The sequence below is a fragment of the Equus przewalskii genome, chromosome 3 (assembly GCF_037783145.1).
Source record: "Equus przewalskii isolate Varuska chromosome 3, EquPr2, whole genome shotgun sequence".
Taxonomy (NCBI): Eukaryota; Metazoa; Chordata; class Mammalia; order Perissodactyla; family Equidae; genus Equus; species Equus przewalskii.
In genome coordinates this window covers 77,632,071-77,650,900 of record NC_091833.1, presented here as the reverse complement: position 1 = coordinate 77,650,900, position 18,830 = coordinate 77,632,071, and the positions used below count along the sequence as shown (strand labels likewise).

Below are 18,830 nucleotides of genomic sequence, written 5' to 3'. Positions count from 1 at the left end.
ATCTTCATTTGTAATTTAAGGAAATTAAACTTCATTTAGAACTTAGTAGAAACAAGAATGTAGGTTTTCCAAGTTCACAGTCCCGCGAATTTAAGATCTCGTAGATCTCAGGTTAAGAGCCCTATAGGAACTTTAGCACCAAATCTGGGTGAGGATACTGGAAGGATTTTTTTCCCCTACTGACTAAAATAACTTTAAGACTAGAAAAAATTGTCTTCCCAGCTTTCAATCCTAAATGGATTAAGAAGGGATCGATTTAGCTTTTTATGGTAGATTAAGATCTAGGAATGCAGAATGTCTCTCAAATGCATAATAGTCACGGAAAGTTTAGGTCTATTTTAGCAGAAAGAGTTCAGGATGTGAAGTCTAGCTTTTGAATTTAAACTCTGAATCTGCTGCTTGCTGCCTTGGAATAGTCATAATCATCCTAAGCTGCTAGTCTTTATTGAGTGCTTGCTTATGCTGGGCAGTTTTCAGATATTAGTGAGTTGGGCACTACTGTGCTAAGCACTTTCACCCACATTGTTTCATTTAACCTGTAAAACGACTCATGGAATTGAAGTATATTATTTTTGTTTTACAGAAGAAGATACCAAGGCTTACTTACAGATATTTAAGTGACTTTCCCAATGTATTAGTAAGGGGATGCTTTTGTTGCATATGACAGAAAACCCAAAAGGAAAGAAAAAGAAGTGAAGGAGTGGCAGGCCAGGCATGTATAGAGGTTCCAAGAAGTACTCAGGGACCAAATCCTTCCACCTTTCCATTTTTTACCATCCCTGGGTGTAACCCTCATCTTCATGGTCCAGAAGGGTCATCAGATAGCCAGCCAGCACATCCAGAAGGCAGGATGGAGAAAGGGACAAGAAGGAAAAGGGCAAAGGGTGTTTTCCTAAAGCTGCCAAACAACTTTTCTAACTTAGTGGCCAAAACTGAGTGGCTTCATGGCTACACCTCACTGCACAGGAGCTGGGAAAATGAGGCCCTTATTGTGGGAAGCCATGTTTCTGTTACTAGAGGAAAAGGGGAAAACATATTCAGTGGTAAATAACAAATCTAACAAACCTGTGTGTTACTCAAGCCAGTGGTGGAGCCAGGATTAGAACTTGTGTCTGTCTCTGACGTCTGTGCTCTTAATCACCATGCTGTACTGACTCAATGTCGCATCTTGAAAATGGGCATAGTATACCTGTGGTCCACCTGTTTCAGAGGTACTTGGGGTCATCTGAGGCCATACAGGTCAAAGGCCTTTGTGAGATGGCAGTCAAGTTCTCACCCTCACCTCTCAGTGAGAGCAACATCTATAGGAACAGTTTCTATTCAGTTCTTTTGACCTTCTTAATTATCATTGTTGGATCTGTTGTGCTTCCATTACAGGCTCGGCTACCTGTGAAATGGATGGCACCTGAAAGCATTTTCAACTGTGTGTACACATTTGAAAGTGATGTCTGGTCCTATGGGATTTTTCTGTGGGAGTTGTTCTCTTTAGGTAAAATGATCCTTACCAAAGGCATCTTGATTAGACTTACAGCATCTTCTTTAAGATTTTATCAGTGTCCTGCTTGCTTATTATTCACACTGATTTGTAAACTGTCTCTGCCTCAGGAAGCAGCCCCTACCCTGGAATGCCAGTCGATTCTAAGTTCTACAAGATGATCAAGGAAGGTTTCCGAATGCTCAGCCCTGAGCATGCACCTGCTGAAATGTAAGGGCCAAGATGTGTTTCCTTCTTATGATGTTTCCCCTTTTACTTTCCTTTTTAAAGACAGAAACCCAGATGTTGAGGGTTTTCACTAGCAAGGTTGAAATATCACTTGGTTCCTTTTTATTGCATCCTGTTCAAATGTAATTTCTGTAGCTTATTTTCGTAATCTCTTGTCACCAAATATCCAGAAAGTTTCAGGAACATTTCATACATATACAGTGTTTTATTTTATGCACATCATTCAGTATGGCCAGTTGCATGGCCCTGAGATTATTTTTGAAATTGTTGCACGGCATACACGTGAAGACAGGTTAAAGGCATGGAGGGGTGATGCTAAATGGCCCTTGTTTTGCAGGTATGACATAATGAAGACTTGCTGGGATGCTGATCCCCTGAAAAGGCCAACATTCAAGCAGATCGTGCAGCTAATTGAGAAGCAGATTTCAGATAGCACCAATCATGTGAGTACACTCTGGACAGACATAGAATTTCCCTTCTCTTGGTTCCAAGTGTACCCTCCTTCTCAGGGTCTGGGGGTGAGGACCAGGCTGCCCACCCCTTCCCTCCTTGGCTTGGGCTATAAATTGGGCTTGGAGTAGGAAAGTAAAGCAATGGAAACAAGTTCTGTCTGCCCAACCTCCCATTCTGAGCCAAAGGATTTGGGATGAGGAGGGGAAAGTGTGGAGGGCTTTACACCCAGAAGTGTGGAAGTACAAGTTTCCATAAGGATTTGCCATGTTTCCTCCCCCACCCCAAATCCTGGTCATGCGGTCGGCGTGTTCTCTCTCTCACATGTTATGGCCATTCAGGCTTTGGAGGGTTGGGGGGATGTGAACTAGAATAAAAGCATAGAAAAGACAGCTTGTTACGGCAGTGAAATAAGCCTTCTGCTTAAACAAGCATAGCCAGAAAATGGCAGATTGCTGTCATGCCCACAAGTCACAGAGAATGAAGAGTTGTTTGAAGTTGGGACATCCCTCCCAGTGATTTGGGGAGGGGGGAATTCAAAACTCAAATCCATTTATTTCCTCTCCTGCTTTTAAGGAAGAATTAGTGATCCTTACTTTGACTCAGATTTTTTTAAGCTGCTTTTTTTCTGGATTGTGTGCTTGGAGCTATGTTTTCTAAGAGTGTATATCACTGATAACTTTTGGGTTAAAGCTTGCTTTTCCAGATGTCAAAGCATATTTCAAATTAAATAGCATTTTCCACCCAAGTGCTTGGTTCTTTTTGGAAGACCCCCCTGGAAAGGCCATCGATTTCTCAGCAAATTACATCGGCTGTTGGGTTGTAGTTGGCTAGAAAGATTTATAAACCCTTTTAGTAGGTTAGATAGTACTTGCTCTGAGATGTGTCCCAGCAGAAAAGCACATTTTTTTTGGCCGTCACTTCTTATATAATCAGACTTTGGGGAAAATGAAGGGTAAAACAAAATATGTATTTTCTTTTGTCAATATGATTTGGGTTTTGGCTGTGGTCTTGTAAACCTCTTCTCTTTAAGAGTCTTCATCAGTTACTTGCAGTTCCGAAGCTGCACACATGCCCCTCTGTTGCTGTGTGTGTAGTGGGGACTGGTGTGTTGACTACGGACTTGTTCTCCTCAGATTTATTCCAACTTAGCGAACTGCAGCCCCCGCCAGGAGAACTCCGCGGTGGACCATTCTGTGCGGATCAATTCTGTCGGCAGCAGCGCTTCCTCCACCCAACCTCTGCTGGTCCACGAAGATGTCTGAAGCAGAACGAGTGTCTGGGGGTCTCCCCAACAAGAATGATCCCCGTTCTTTTGGTTTCTATGATGGTTATTTTGTTTTCCTTCAACTTGCATCCTACTCCAGGGTAGTAGACAGCCCGCTGTAATCCCGTCTTCATGAGCACACTTTGGTGGCTGATGATTTTTGTCGTCAGCCACATCCCATTATAAGGTTCGAACTGCATATGTTCCCAATAGCCAAGTAGCCCCCATTAATGAAAACAGTTCTGACTTGGAGAAATGGAGAGTGGGATGGGCTAGACACCCTGAGTCCTTTCCAAGGCTTCTCCAATTTCTGTTCAAAAGGATGGTTGATAGTTTATTTGAATAAGTGGCACATGTGACCCTCGTAACCATCCATAGTGATATGATGACGCTGCAAGATTAGAAGCTGAAACCTAAGCCCTTGATGTGGATAATAGAATGTTATTAGAACAAGGGACAGAAATCTATGAATGTCTGGGCTTAAGAAATCTAGTATTTCATGCTGGGAATGAGACGTAAGCCATGAAAAAATGCTCCTGAGCATGAATAAAGACTTGCTGCTCTGCACAAGCCTGTGTACTAGGGGCCTGGTTTCTAAACAGAGTTTGCTATTAAGGAGCTGAAGTGGAGAGAAGGCCTCCCCAGCCAGCATTTGTATATACTCATCTATAAATGTACATGTTCATATAGTTGAGGGGGGAAAACCCACAAGGTGTCGTTTCTGGATACAACCCTGGCTCCAGTCTGCTGTGTGTAGGAATAGGTTCAGAGCCAGACGAGTTTGAAGGAAACAGTTCATGTGTTTTTGTTAAAGAAAAAACGTAATTGCCAAGCACAATCATAACAAAAATCTCCTTTTGTAGTTGAGGAACTTGCTCTCTAGATTCTCCAGAATAAGCCTACCAGGTTCAGAATGGCATCGTGCTCGATGGATTTGATGCCGTTTGAAAAAGTGACTGATTTACTGCATGACTCTAGCAGGAGTGACGAAACAATGCTGTCTTCGTTTGGGTTCTTCTGTAGCAGGAAATAAAATTCAGATTGAGCCTCCTTTGCAGGCATGTCCTGGACACCGGGCCAGTATCTATATAAGTGTGTATGTGTGCGTGCATGTGTATGCTTGTAGACATATGTTTTGGGGGGCTTTCTTGCCTTGAGCCCAAAAGGATCCTTTAGTACCCAAGAAGTAGCTTGGCTTCCATCATCAAGACTGCTCTTGTTTCTCTTCCCCTAGCTGTCTAGAGAAGCTTATCAAAGCTCATGTAGAGGCGTGGAGGAGCAGCGTGCTTGAGTACCTATTTATTTGCAATCCACCTGCTCTTAAGGCACTCGGATATTTATACTCAACATACTGTACCTGTCCCTTAGACCTTATTAATGCTACTCTGCCACTGAAACATATTTAAATTTACCCTTTAGGCTGTAGCCTGGATATTGTTCTTAAGTTTGCCTTTTTTTTTCATCACTGGCCAACTATAAGAGGTCCATGTGTACATGGCAAGGTTCGTGCGATGTCTTGCAAGAGTCAGGTATGCTGCCTTCCTGGTTTTCCTCTTCTAGGTCCCTTAGACTACGTTTAGAGAACTGTGGCCATGTATCTGGAAGTAACCATTTGCACTGGAGTTCTATGCTCTCGCACCTTTCCAAAGGTAACAAGTTTTGAGGTTTTGTTGTTACATAAGAGATTGTTGCTGTTTGCCATACTTTGTCTGAAAATTTCCTTTGCGTTTCTGTTGACTTTCATTAAAGTAAGAAAAGTGGTTGTTCATAGTAGATGTCCAGGTACTTCAGGGGCACCTCACTGAGAGTTTTGTCTTGGATATTCTTGAAAGTTTATATTTTTATAATTTTTTTTTTTTACATCAGATGTTTCTTTGCCGTGGCTTAATGTTTGAAATTATTTTGTGGCTTTTTTTTGTAAATATTGAAATGTAGCAATAATGTCTTTTGAATATTCCCAGGCCCATGAGTCCTTGAAAATATTTTTTATATATACAGTAACTTTATGTGTAAATATGTAAGCCGTGCAAGTTTAAAGGATGTTGGTGTTCAATGTGTTTTTCTCCTGATATGGTGTCCATTTGTTGACAGTTATGAAGAATTCTAATAAAAATGTAAATATATAAATCAAATGGGATTTTTTTTTTATTTCAAGCTTAGCGAAATTAAACTTTAAAGTGTTGAAAGTGCCTTCACCTGACATTAGGAAGTTTTGTAGCTAGTATGCATAAGGGACATTCAAGACTATCAGAAAACTAGGATTTGGGGCCGGCCCCGTGGCCGAGCGGTTGAGTTCACACACTCTGCTTCAGGGCCCAGGGTTTGGACGGTTCAAATCCTGGGTGCAGACATAGCACCGCTCATCGTGCCACGCTGAGGTGGCATCCCACATAGCACAACCAGAGGCACTCACAACTAGAACACACAACTACGTACTGGGGGGACTTTGGGGAGAAAAAGAAGGGGAAAAAAAAAAAGAAAACTAGGATTTATATACTTGAAGACTCAGCAGACAGTTATTAAAAATTTAGTATGTGCTGTATTTTCTCACTTTATTTTTACAACCCAAGGTCTCCATTTAAACTGAAAAATAAATACAGAAAGGATTTTGAAAATACTACACATTGCTATGATTATTATTAGGTTGATTTCATGTAAAATGACCCCTTTTGTGGGCAAAATAATAGTCAAATAGCAGCAGTTTCATGTGGGTCAATCTAATATCACTGCCATGTTTCCTCCTAAAAGAGATTGCTTAAAATTAACGTGAACAGTAAAGTAATTCACAAGGTTGACATGAAGAATCCTAAGAAAGTGGTTTGTATTCTTGTTGGCTTGGGTTCTGAAGAGAGGTTATTTCATCCTGAGATGTTCATGCCCCACGCTTCAATCTTTGTTCTCACTTGCTTCTGGAACAGAGCTAAGTTCTGTCACTTCTTGGAGGGAGGCGATTTGTGCCTGTTAGTTTAAGCATCTTGTCTTGTGGCTGGAGCATCTTTGTGATCCGGAAGTACAATCCTGACCAGTGGAACCTGCATAGAGCCTGAGAGTTCTTCCAGCTTGACATGAAGAACCACCCCGTGCCACGTAATCCTATTAAAAATGAGTTAGGTACGCAGAACATCATCAGTTTAGATTTTCTTTATCAGCACATTTATACCTGCACAAGTGTCTCCTGAAGGGAAAAGGAAGGGGGTGAAAGGTGACCTTTCATGAAGGAGGAATCCTTTTAAAATCAGGAAGGGAATTGTGTGGCCAGGAACACATCAATCGTCAGTGAATAACAGACCCACATTTCAGTCAAGTGTTTTCCATTATTTTATTACAGACAGGAATGAATGCTAACTGACAGAAAACAAAGAAGTCCTTTCTTTCTGAATGTTTTCAGTGTTGTTTAGACTTTTTCATGTGTGTGAAATCTTGAGTTAGAAGCAGTCAACGGCCCTTGTATTATTAGTCTGTAGCTATTTCCTTCCCTAGCCCAGCTTTTTTTTTTCTTTTTTTAAAGATTGGCACCTGAGCTAACATCTGTTACCAATCTTTTTTTTTTCCCTTCTCCCCAAATCCCCCCAGTGCTTAGTTGTATATTCTAGTTGTAGGTCCTTCTGGCTCTGCTCTGTGGGATGCTGCCTCAGCGTGGCTTGATGAGCGGTGCCACGTCCACACCCAGGATCCGAACTGGCAAAACCCTGGGCCACCAAAGCGAGCACACGAACTTAACCACTCGGCCACGGGGCCGGCCCCCACTGGCCCAGCTTTTAATCACAGAGTGGTATCAGATGCTCGGTGTCCAGGCTCAAACTGGGTTCAAATCCTGGTGCTAGCTTTGTCTCTACTTACTGCTGTGTGATGTTGGATGGACTTAGCTCTTGAAATCTCGGTTTCCATAATATTGGTATCTGCCTCAATGTACTAATATGAAGCTGTCAAGACCACCTTGCTCATTTGCCTTATACATAAATAGTGCTCAAAAATGGTAACTTTTGTCCTGGCTAGTTAGGCTTACTAGGAAGGAAGAAGATGCTCCTGTACCAACATAACCCAATTGTTACCCCATATAGAACTATACAGTCAAAAGCTTGCTTCTAATTGTTGTCTTTCTCTTAAATGCAAACAATGTTGTACTAGTTTGCTGTGAAACTTGACTTTGCTTTAGAGATTTCTGTGTTTTATTAAAATCCCGGCTTTTTAGCCAGGAATTCAAGGCTCTTTGTTCTTGCTCCAGCCTTCCTTCTGGGCTTCTCTCACATTACCGTAGATCTGTGAATATGCCCCACTCTTTTCTGCTTCCATCCATTCAGACTTCCTATTGCTCTTACTGTCTATTCTGCCTTGTACTATAATTATTGTTGTTTTGTCCTATCTCCTCTCCACCCCCACTATATCCAGTGTTAAAATCAATCAACGCAAAATACCTATACAGTCATGTGATGCTTAACAACAGGGATACGTTCTGAGAAATTCATCGTTAGGTGATTTCATCATTGTGCGAACATCACAGAGTGTACTTACACAAACCTGGATGGTATAGCCTACTACACACCTAGGCTATATGGTCCAAATCTGATGGGACCACGGTCATATATGTAGTCCATTGTCAACTGAAGTATCATCATGTGGCATATGACTGTATGTGCTAGGGTCACTGGTTTCACTGGTTATCATTTATTTGTTAAAATAGTTATCTAGACACTCTGAGGTTAAATTGCTCAAGAGGTTGTAAGAGGTTAAGGCTTGCCCAAGATCATGTAGTAGTACATGGAACCAGAATTTGAATCCTGATCTGAGTCTCTGCACTTCAGTGGTGGCAAACACCTGGTCTTCCCTTGGGGAGCTGGCACCTCCCACTCCATGTCCGTGCAGACATCACTCGTCTCTCACAGCACCCTTTCCCATGGAGCCAAGATGTCTTAGAAGTCTCAGCCTCCTCCAGGAAGCCCATACAAATCAACTGGAGTTAGTCTAAGGAGAGCCTTACCTGTCACCCTTAAATGATTACCAAGTTTCGAGTTTCTGGAGGCACAGGTGTTCTCTATTTTAGACCCTCCTGAAGCTTCTAGCACAGTGCTTCATGAGGGTTAATTAATGCTTTTTGAATGAATGATTAAACGTTCCATCAGCATGGAGTAAAGGAGGGCCAGCTGGGAGGAAATGGGTCCGGGAAAGACAGCAAATACAAGAAAACATAACTTTTCCCCAGAGTAGGACCTTGAAAGGCAGCTTCCTTTCACACTAGGGGTGAGGCTTTGAGGAGAAGGAGAAAGGGGAACTAAGAAAGTGCTTTGGGCAACCTTACCAGGGTCTGCACAGCTGCTCTCTGGGAGCAAGGAGAAGTAGAGAACAGGAGGGCTCGGGTGGGTGGGGAAGGGTGGGCAGGAAGGGAAAGTGGCAGAAATTCTCTTCCTTATTCAGAAGAGGGAGAGGTGCTGAAGCTCCCAAGGAGAAGTCCCTGGGCTGGAAATACAGAAACTGAAGACGAGAGACTCCACCACTGCAGGCTGACTTCGGGACAGGGTCAGCAGGGCAGCATCTCCATGGGGAAACATCCCCCAGGAGGGGTCTTGGGACCAGCTGGGCAGCCTTTGAGTGAATTTTAGTAAAAGAAAAGTGTATTACTTTGCCAGGGCTGCTGTAACAAAGTACCACAAACTGGGTGGTTTGTACACAGAAATGTATTGTTTCACAGTTCTGGAGGTGAGAAGTTCAAGATCAGGGTGTCAGCAGAGTTTCTTCCCAGGGTTGTGTGAGAATCTGTTGCCTGCCTCCCTCTCAGCTGCTGGTGGTTTGCTAGCAGTCTTTGGCATTTCTTGGCTTGTAGATCTCTGCCTAATTCACATGGCGGTCCGCCTCTGGGTGTGTGTCTGTGTCCAAATTCCCTCTTTTTATAAGGACACCAGTCATGTTGGATTAAGGGCCCACTCTACTCCAGTATGATCTCGTCTTAACTAATTAGATCAGCAATGACCTTATTTTCAAATAAGGTCACATCTGAGGTACGGGGGGAGGGTTACCATTATGATTTCAGCATATGAATTCGGAGGGACACACGTCAATCCATAACAGAATGGTGTCAAAAACCCTCGGTATTGTAGCATGTGATCTCATCCTTGCTAGAGTACTGAAATTGGCTCTCTAAAAACTCTAAGAAAATGGTCTCCAAAGTGCCAATTTCAGAGCACTCCTTTTAGTTATTCCATTATTTAAAACAGTGTCTAGAACCGTATCTGGTCTGTAGCAGACACTCAGTACTTGTTGAATGAATGAGGTTTTATGCCCTGAGGGACCTCTCCTTGGAACTTGCCTTCTGGCCTGCCCTCCCAGGTCCTCCTCCTCTCTCAGTTTTCCCCTATCACCCCTTTAAGGGTCGGAATTCCAGAGTCTGGTCCTTCATTGTCTTCTTTCATCTGACATGCTCTCACCAAGCTCTGGTCTGTCTCATCTAGTCCCTGGGATGCGCTGTCCCCGGCCAGCTGATAATTTCCAACTATGTCTCTAACATCTCTTCCCTCATATAGACTATGGTTGCCAGATAAAATAGAGGACATCCAGTTAAATGTCTCTTGCAATATTTGGGATGTACAGTTACTAAATATTTATTGTTTATCTGGAATTCAAATTTAACTGAGTCTCCTATCTAATAACCCTTGTCTAGATTTTAGGCCTCTTAAAGTTAGGGACTGCACCTAATTAATCATGGAATATTCAGGGTCCAGTACGTGGAAGAAATGTAAAGTTTCAATGACAGTGAAAAACAGAGGAGGAACTTTATTTTAGTGAAGATCTGTAGGTGGCAAATGTCCTGAGTTTTCCATGTCTAAATTGTTACTTCACCTTCATTCTTGAAAAAATATTTTCAATAGATATAGAATTCAAGGATGGCAATTATATTTTTCAGCACATTTATTTCAGCATGTTTATTTCCACTTTCTTCTGGTTTCCATTGTTGCTGTTGAGTTCAGCTCAGTCTACTGTTCTTTTGAAGATAGGTATCTTTTTTTTTTCTCTATTGCTTCTAACATTTTCTCTTTGTCTTTGGTCTTTGTAGTTTCACTATGACATTTCTAAGCTCAAATTTCTTTTGATTTATCTTATTTGGGACTCTTCGGGCTTCTTGAATCAGTAGATTCTTCGGGCTTCTTGAATCTGTAGATTGATGTGTTTCGTCAGTACTGGGAAATTCTCACCCCTTTCTAAATTGCCTCTGCCCATCCTGTTTCTTTTCTCCTTCTGTGATTCCAGTTCAATAGATCTTAGAGCCTCTCACTCTATCCTCCATGTTTCTTAACCTATCTTTCATATTTTCCTTCTTTGTATCTTTCTATGCTGCATGCTAGGTAATTTCTGTTCTTCTTGTTATCTGAATCTCCCTTCAGATCCTGTCCTTGGAGAATTTTTTTAGCTCCTTTATTGAGGTATAATTAACACACCAGAAAATCCACTCATTCTAAGTGTATCATTCAATGATTTCATTAAATTTATAGAGTTGTGTAACCATTCCTATGATGCAATTTTAGAGCACTGCTATCATCCCCAAATTTCCCTCTTGCCTGCCTGCAGTTAGTAGGTATTTAAGTAGTTTTAGTGAGTTAATTTTCATTTATTCTTGCCTTGTACGATGATACCACATATTTGACTATTTAGATACACTCGCTCATCGAGTCATTTCTTATCTCTAGGACCTTTCTAGGGATTTTGGTCATATAAATAACAGTGATAATTGATAGGTTGCCTTGTTTGGGTAGTTATCAGTGATGGTGGTGATGATGATGATGATGATAGCTATCATTTATTGAATGCTTACTATGTACCTGGATCAATATTGGATGTTTCACACATATTACCTTATGTAAGCCTCACAATAACACTAGGAAGTGGGAATTATTTATCTCCATTTAGAGGTGAGTAAACTTTGCCTCTGAGAGGCTCACTATCTTGCCCTAAATCTCATGGCTACAAGCAGTGGAGTTAAGAGGCGAACTCTATTTTGTTTGACTCCTGAATCCTAGGATTTTAAAGAGCAACTTCACCAATCTAGTTGGTATATGAGTGACTAGATTGTTGTTCTTTTCGGGGCATTGGATGATCTTTTAGCCATTTCAGTTCACCTTCAAAAATACAGGAAAAGGTAAAGAAATCAAGTCAACCACTTGGCTGCTCATTACTAACTCCTATAAATGTTAGTGAGATGGTGGCTGAAGTAAGGGTTAATGTAAGGCTGCAGAATTATGTGTTGATGTCACAGGTTCATGATCTGCCCGCTCCCTTACGTACCATGTGAACTTCTCCATGTCTTCCAAGAACATTTTTCCCTTTATGTTTCAAAGAATAGTGTTGTTCATTTGAGCCTCATGAGAAAAACAAAATGTTGGGTTTGTACAGGAGGCTGGGTCTGAAGAGTAGAGAGGAGCATTAGAGAGAGAGGGCGAGTCAAGAATTTCAGATCCATGAGAGTGGGTGAAAATACCACCTTTCCTTTGCTTCAACAGTTGTTATTGTTGGTTATAGATTAAGAAGCCGTTACCCATATGTCTCCTTCACTGTCGATTCTACTTTCTCTGGTTAAATGCAGCTTTTGTGATGTGGGTTCTTCTGTGAGGGGCTTAACCTCACAAAGGCTGGGTCCTCAGGGGAAATGCTCCTGGTTGAAATAAGTATTCTCAAGTGGCTCACCTACGTGTCTCCATCCATGGTTGGCTTTGAAGTGTGCGTGCTTCGTCAAGCACATCAGCAGGACTGTGGTGTTTTTATGAGACTGACCTTTTTCTTTGTGGTCTGTGGCTTTAGCAGCCGCTCTTGTTCTGTAGTGAATGAAGAATGAGGACAGGCAAATGGACTCTTTTCATGTCTGCTTGTCTCAGGATGTGAATAGGCACACTAGGGCAGCTGAAAACGTTTGTGTCCACACAACACGTTGCCTGGCTTGAGTGCCAAACCTCCCTTATATGGCATCATTTGCCTCTAATCAGGGTACATGTTACTCTTGTGAAGTGTTTGGTATAGAAAACTGGGATGGGTGAACTGACTTTCTCCACTGCTTAAATCTGGATATTCCAGTTGACATTATACAAGGATGTGGAACAGATTTCATTTGGTGAGCTAATCAATCAACAACTACGTGGATTGGCTTTGTTGAGAAGGATACAAAGACCTTAAACAGCTTCAGTGAAAAAGAATGCTTTTGTCGATTAGTTCTGTCTGCCTGGATGTGGGTATAGAGAATGTGGCATATGTGCTAATTCTTATATAGCTCTTAGTATGTTCTGAGTGCTTTACATATATTAACGAATCTGATCCTCTCAACAGCCATATGCAATAGTTATTATTTTATGGATGAGGAAACTAAGGCATAGAGAGGTCAAGTAACTTGACCAAGGTCACATAGTAAGTGGCCTAGGCAGGATTTGAATCCAGGGGAGTCTAGCTTCAGAGTTTGGGTTCTGAACCACTATGTCAAACTGCCTCTCCTTGTATTTATTTTTCTGTTTTGATCAAGACAGACTACATATGTCAGCCTGGTTCAGTAAAAGCCTCGCATTTTTCTTGGCTTAGGATATAAGAAGGGGTCTTTTCTACCATGATGCTTACTAGATATGAGCTTTGTGGGTCTATCGCCCTTCCTTCCTCCCAGGCTGACAAGGATTGAGATTCCTGACCTTGTAAAAGGAGAGGACTTTTTCAAACAAACAAAGAGTGAGTCCCCAGGATGAATAGGTGCTCAGAGTGCATGTCGGTGACCATTTGACCCAGATCTCTGAAATGCATAATGTCTAAAGGTGACAGGGCAAGTCAAAGACAAGATGTTTCAGGCCCCTCACTTGCCCCACTTGTGCCTCTATTTACCTCTTAGGTGACCCTTTTTTCTTTTAAGCGATCGTTTATTGAATGCTAAGCACTTCACTGCATGATTTCGTCTTATCCTCACAACAGCCCCAGGAGGTAGGCATTAATCTGCATTACGCAGTTGAGGAAACTAAGACTCAGGGAGATTAAGTAAATTTTGTTTGACTCCAATGTCCCTCTCAATGGAGTCGGAAGTTTTCAACTTCTTTGGTTTTTGTTGCTGCTGAATTCCAACTTAAATGAAAATCCCAGTAAGCAAAGCAGACAGTGGCCATGGGGTCCCAGAAGTCTGCCTGCCAGACTTGGAGCCTCTTTTTCCCACAGCTGCCCCCAGCCTCTTTGGTCCTTCACAGACCACATCTGGGAAACCACTGAAAGTCCCCTGCAGTTTAGCAGCTTAAAATCCCATCCTGCCATCCCGCCTCAGTGTGGTTGACTATGTCTCCTCTTGCCGGCGCTGGGAGATTTCCCATCCTGGGGCACTTCAGGGCATTCCCCAGCCACTTAAATGCAGACTCCTCTTTTGACTCAACAGGAAGATAGGGAAGGAAGTACACCTTCCCTGTCTGCAAGTTTTCCAGACTTCTCCAGCACCAAAGCTGTTGCTTTTAAATTGTATATAATATACTATCATTTTGAAAAGACTTGTTCAACTGTTACTCCCCATTAGATAATCACTGTTAACTTTGAAAAGTTTCTTTCCATTCCTTTCTATGTTATATAAGTATGCATTACATATATATTTCCTGTATGCAATAGATAGATAGATAGATAGATAGATAGATAGATATTTCCTGTTCCTTAAAGAAATGGGATCACTGTTTGTTTTGCAACTTACCTTTTTAACTTCCAATGTATCATGATTATCACTCCAGATCACCACATATAAAGTAAACTTATAGTTTCCCATAGTATGGGCATACCAAAAGCCTGATGTTTTCAGATAATAACACATTAGCTACTGAAGTCTCAGACCTTATAGTTTTGTCCACTTCTCACAAATGTAGAGGTTGGCATGCATTTGTTTGTTTGGATTAAGAGCTAAATTAGGGGGAAGTATGTGATAAGAGACTTGTCAGTTTATGAAATAAAGAGGATCCCCATGAGAGGGCCTCACGCAGTGCCAGGCAACGTGCATGTGCTCAGTGGTGGTTAACGAAATCTGAAAGTATAACATCCTTCAGTAAGGAAAAAAGGACTGAGAAGGTATAAGGAATATTAGTGTGCCTGGATTGATTTTTATTCAACGTATTTTAAAAGTAAGATGATTCGCTTTTCTTAGCTGTCTAAAGGAAATTGGAAGGAAAGGAGTTATTTTCCAATCACACACATGCTTCAACCGTTCAGTTGCCTATGATTAAAATAAAGCCAACCCACCCCAGGGTTACATTAGATATTCACTGTTCAGATAACAATAGGTTATCACGTTCTCTTTGAACTGCTCTCCAAAGATTGCAACTCTCCTGCCCCCAAGAATGTCAATCCCGACCCCTGTTTGGGCTGATTCGTAAGCATTAGCCTGCCTTAACTGACAGTGCAAAGAGCTGCACTCCAGGTACTTGTCAGGAAGTGTAGCCTCCAGCTTCCTGACATGCAGAACCCATCAAAAGCCCAGATGATAGAAACAATGCATATGCGCAACTGTCTAAAGAATGATCAGTTCATCTGTCCTCCCCTTTGAATTTCTGTCCGTGAACAGAAGAGAGCCGTGTGCCCCAACTAGGTTGTATTATAGCCTAACCCCAGAAATGCTTTTGCTGACTTATACTTTGAGGTATTCCATTAGTTTCCACCTTAGGTTAAGGAAATTGTACAAAGAACATTATTGTGATCGGTGTTTGGAGTTGAGAAGACCTGAGTTTTAATCCCAGCCCTGCCATCTGTTATCTATAACACTTTAGGCAAGTCCTGTAATTTCCCTGAGCCTCAGTTGCCTCATCTATTAAGTAGAAGTAAAAATAGCTCTAAGCTCATAGCCTGTTTGTAGAGTTAAATGAGATAATCCATGTTAAGTTCTGGCAGTAGAGTCCTCAATTTGTGGTCTTGCTTGAGAAGCCATTGTTTTAACCAGAGCCCTCTGGGCCCTATGTGAATCATAAAGACTGATGTCCAGACCCACTGAACGCTCTGGACCAATAGGTTTTTCTCTAGTTTCCTCACCCACTTGTGCTCACAAGTTGTGTGCTTACCAAAGTCAGTTGTTTTGTTCCCAAACATATTAATGTCAACTGAACTTGTTATCGTAATAATATATTTTGATATTTATATTAAAATATTCAAAAAAGTATGACTGGAATTATTTTGGTAAAAATCAAGGGAAATATTTGGAAAGACTTCATAAAGGTGAGTGGCCAAGAAAAAATACTGTCAGAGTAGCTGTGGGTATAACAACTATAAGAAAATAGGGAAAAGACTATAAAAAAAACTATAAGAAATACACACTCAAAATGCTTCACAAATTGTCCAATTTCACACTCCAATTTAAGTCCAAATTGTAGATGATGTATTGTGGATGTGATTTATAGAAGAAAGATGGCACCATAACTCAAATCAGAGGATTCAGAATCAAAGAAACGGCATTGCCCTACACAGAAAGATTGAGGAATGAATGTATATTCATGGGATTTATTTAAATAAAAGGTAAAAGGTATGCCTGTATCATGATGTTTTTGTAAATAATTTCCACCACTTTAACCAGCGTTGTTACTTTTTTTATTGTTTTCAATCAACCCGTGAGTGCCCAGATCACTTCTACTGTATTATTATCATTAACAGCATTCTTAAGACCCATGAGAGAAACCTCTTTCTGGTCCCAGAACAAGTGGTACTTTTCCATAAAATGGAACGTTTTGGCTTAGTGGATTTTGTGAATCAAATAATTGTTTTGCCTCTTTGTAGTCACTCCTGGAAGGGTTAGAACCAAATTAGTGATCTACCCCTCGCAAATGGAGATAATTTGATGATATGCACTTTGTACTAATCTCATAGCTGGCTCCTTATTTCCCCTTCACTCCTTTTTCCCTTAAATGTTTCTAAGGTTTATGTTATTTTATGTATCCTTCGAGGCACAGATTCACAACCCATAACTGTTCTAACTTCTTCAGGCAGAGAGGGATTGAATACAGGCAACTAGGAGCTGATAGCATGGTTTAAAGAGCTGGAAGGGTGGGCTCTAGACTGATCCTGCCACAATGCCTCCCCGAAAAACATGGCTGAACTGACCCACAAAAGGAGCTGCTGCCTCTGGCACAGCCAAGAAATGAAAATCAGGAGGCCGCCACTGGAATTGTTGACTTCAAAGGCTCGCCTCAGAGCTGCAATGCCGCCTGAGAGCTGCAATGCCGGGAGGAGGGAACTGTGGTTGCTGAGGCTGCTGCAACTGCCTTTCACACCCCTGAAGGCAGGGGCTGGGCGATGGGGCACTGTTGCAGAAAACCACACGTCCTCCTGCCCATGTTTGCCAGTAGCAATAGTTGACACAGGAGGGAAAAGATGACCTCCACCTCACTTCCACCTCTAAGCCTCGTGTGAGTACTTCTAACAGGTGGAATGGATTCACAGCCAGAACACCAGCTTCAGGAGAGCCCGGGAAACCCCTTTAGCCAAGTACTGTGCAATGTTGCAAATCAAACTAGAAGAAGGTTGCAATGAATGCAAAGGGCCAATTGACTACACTAGACTAAGTATTTTTATGAGTCACCATAAATCCTTTCTGGTACAAGCTTGGGGGAATCTAATTCAAAACATACTTCCAGACCTTTACTTTCTTAAACACAAAAGTAGTAAGTTCTCCGATAAAGTCACATCCAATAAACCTTTCTCTTCTGAGAGAAATCTTGGGAGTAATACTTGGAGGAAAGAAGAGAAGACTCGAAGTTAGTAGACAAGAGCTGAGCTCTGATTCTACCTCTCGCTAACTGTGGGACACTAAACCACTCTGAGAGCCAGTCTCCTCCCTGATAAAACGAGAGTAATATTATCAGCTGCCCTAGCTACCTCACATGATACTGCAGGGATCAATGAAGGTAAGGTGTGAGGCACGTTTTGCTTCATCAAACTCATCTATGATGAGGATCTCAGTCAGCACTTTTGTCTCTAAAAGACATCACATTTATTTTTCTAAATTAAATGTTATCTGCTGTACACCCCCATCCTACCAACCTGGCAAGAGATTAATCTTAAGCATTCTCACACACACACGAAAAGGTAAATATGTGAGTGATGGATGTGTTAACCCAATTGTGGGAATGCTTTCACAATGTATACGTATATCAAATTATCATGTGGTACATTTTAAATATATTATAATTTTGTCAGTTAAACCTCAATAAAGCTAAAAAAAAACAAAAAACAGTCACACTTGGTCCGTTGAAACCAAGCATTTCTGCTCTTTCCGTGCCAACTGGGGCACATGGCCCTTGCCTTGGCTGAGAGTCTGGATGTCTAGGGCCCTGGCTCTCTATTTTCTTTGAGGACTTGCCTCCTCAAGAATGTTGTGGCAGTGCAGAATATGAGTCCTAGCCACTTGCTATGCCACAAAACTCTTACACCCTGTGAGTTCCAGAGAGCCTCCCCAAATGTCCTCTAGCCTCCCCTGCAGGTCCCTACTTACCTCCTCACTTGCTCTGGGAAAACCTCACGTAATGCCTTCCATGACCCTAGGCTTTAGACAGTGATGGCTACAAAAGGGAGGCGATGTCATCTTCCGGCAACTTCTACCTATCACACAAATTAATCTCTCAACAAATTATACTGCAGCATCTGAAAAAGAGTTTTTTGACCCATCAAGTGTTATACAAGTGCACAGAATGTAACTCAGGGCTGTGCTATTTGTCTACTCTGGCTGTAGGCTGGTCCTAACAAGCAGCAGCATTTCAGCTGTAGGCTTCAGAGAGTGCCCTGAAAACCACATACTGGAAAATACGGAGCACCATTTTCATCATTGTTTTTAGTGGACTCGTATTTATTATAAAAGAACAAGAGGGACGTAGTGGAGGAAACTCTTCTTCAAATCTTTGAATCCTACCTGTATGCTGCTGAACACGTAGGTGACTTCGTAAGGGTTGGTTAAGCTCTGTGGGGGTTGGGTTCGCCATCTTTGAAATGAGATGATCGTGATATATCAGTGGCTTTCAAAATACTCAGTGAGCACAAGAACAGGAGTGAGCGGGACTTCTGATCCTCACCTCGGCTTTAACCAGAGCCCCCTGACATTTATCTGGTTAGAAGAAAGAGTTCTGCTACTCAAAACAAGAAAAAGTTTATAAAAACCACTGAATTGGTTGGTCTCTAGTGTCTGTGATTCTGTGAATACAGCTGAATCTGCTGAGAACAGGCAATGACCTTTCTCTTGCGTGTTGTCCTAACTAGCCCCTCTCTTTGATGTGAGCAGATGAGGGCTGCAGCCCTAGCCATGGCTCAGAACCCAGAGATCCAACATCAGGACCAAATTCTCTGGGATGTGGACATCTCCTTGGGAAATATGAGTTGCTGGTCTCCTACCCTGTTCTTGGCGGTCACTCTCCCTTGCCAGTTTCCTTCTCCCAGTCT

At 41.9% G+C, this 18,830-nt stretch overlaps 1 protein-coding gene across 11 annotated transcripts in view; it reads left to right on the top strand.

Moving 5' to 3' along the window:
- Positions 1 to 18,830, top strand: part of KIT (KIT proto-oncogene, receptor tyrosine kinase) — a 119,218-nt gene that overhangs the window by 76,706 nt on the left and 23,682 nt on the right. For 8 of the 11 annotated variants that reach the window (XM_008526291.2, XM_070612890.1, XM_008526293.2 and 5 more), the window contains exons 18-21: positions 1,378 to 1,489; positions 1,606 to 1,705; positions 2,061 to 2,166; positions 3,310 to 5,572. In XM_008526291.2, the coding sequence (XP_008524513.2) occupies positions 1,378 to 1,489; positions 1,606 to 1,705; positions 2,061 to 2,166; positions 3,310 to 3,438 (447 nt within the window). In that variant the 3' untranslated portion in view covers positions 3,439 to 5,572. Of the gene's footprint in view, positions 1 to 1,377; positions 1,490 to 1,605; positions 1,706 to 2,060; positions 2,167 to 3,309; positions 5,573 to 18,830 lie in introns of those variants that run through there. The other 3 variants (XM_070612888.1, XM_070612889.1, XM_070612887.1) reach the window with 1 other exon arrangement.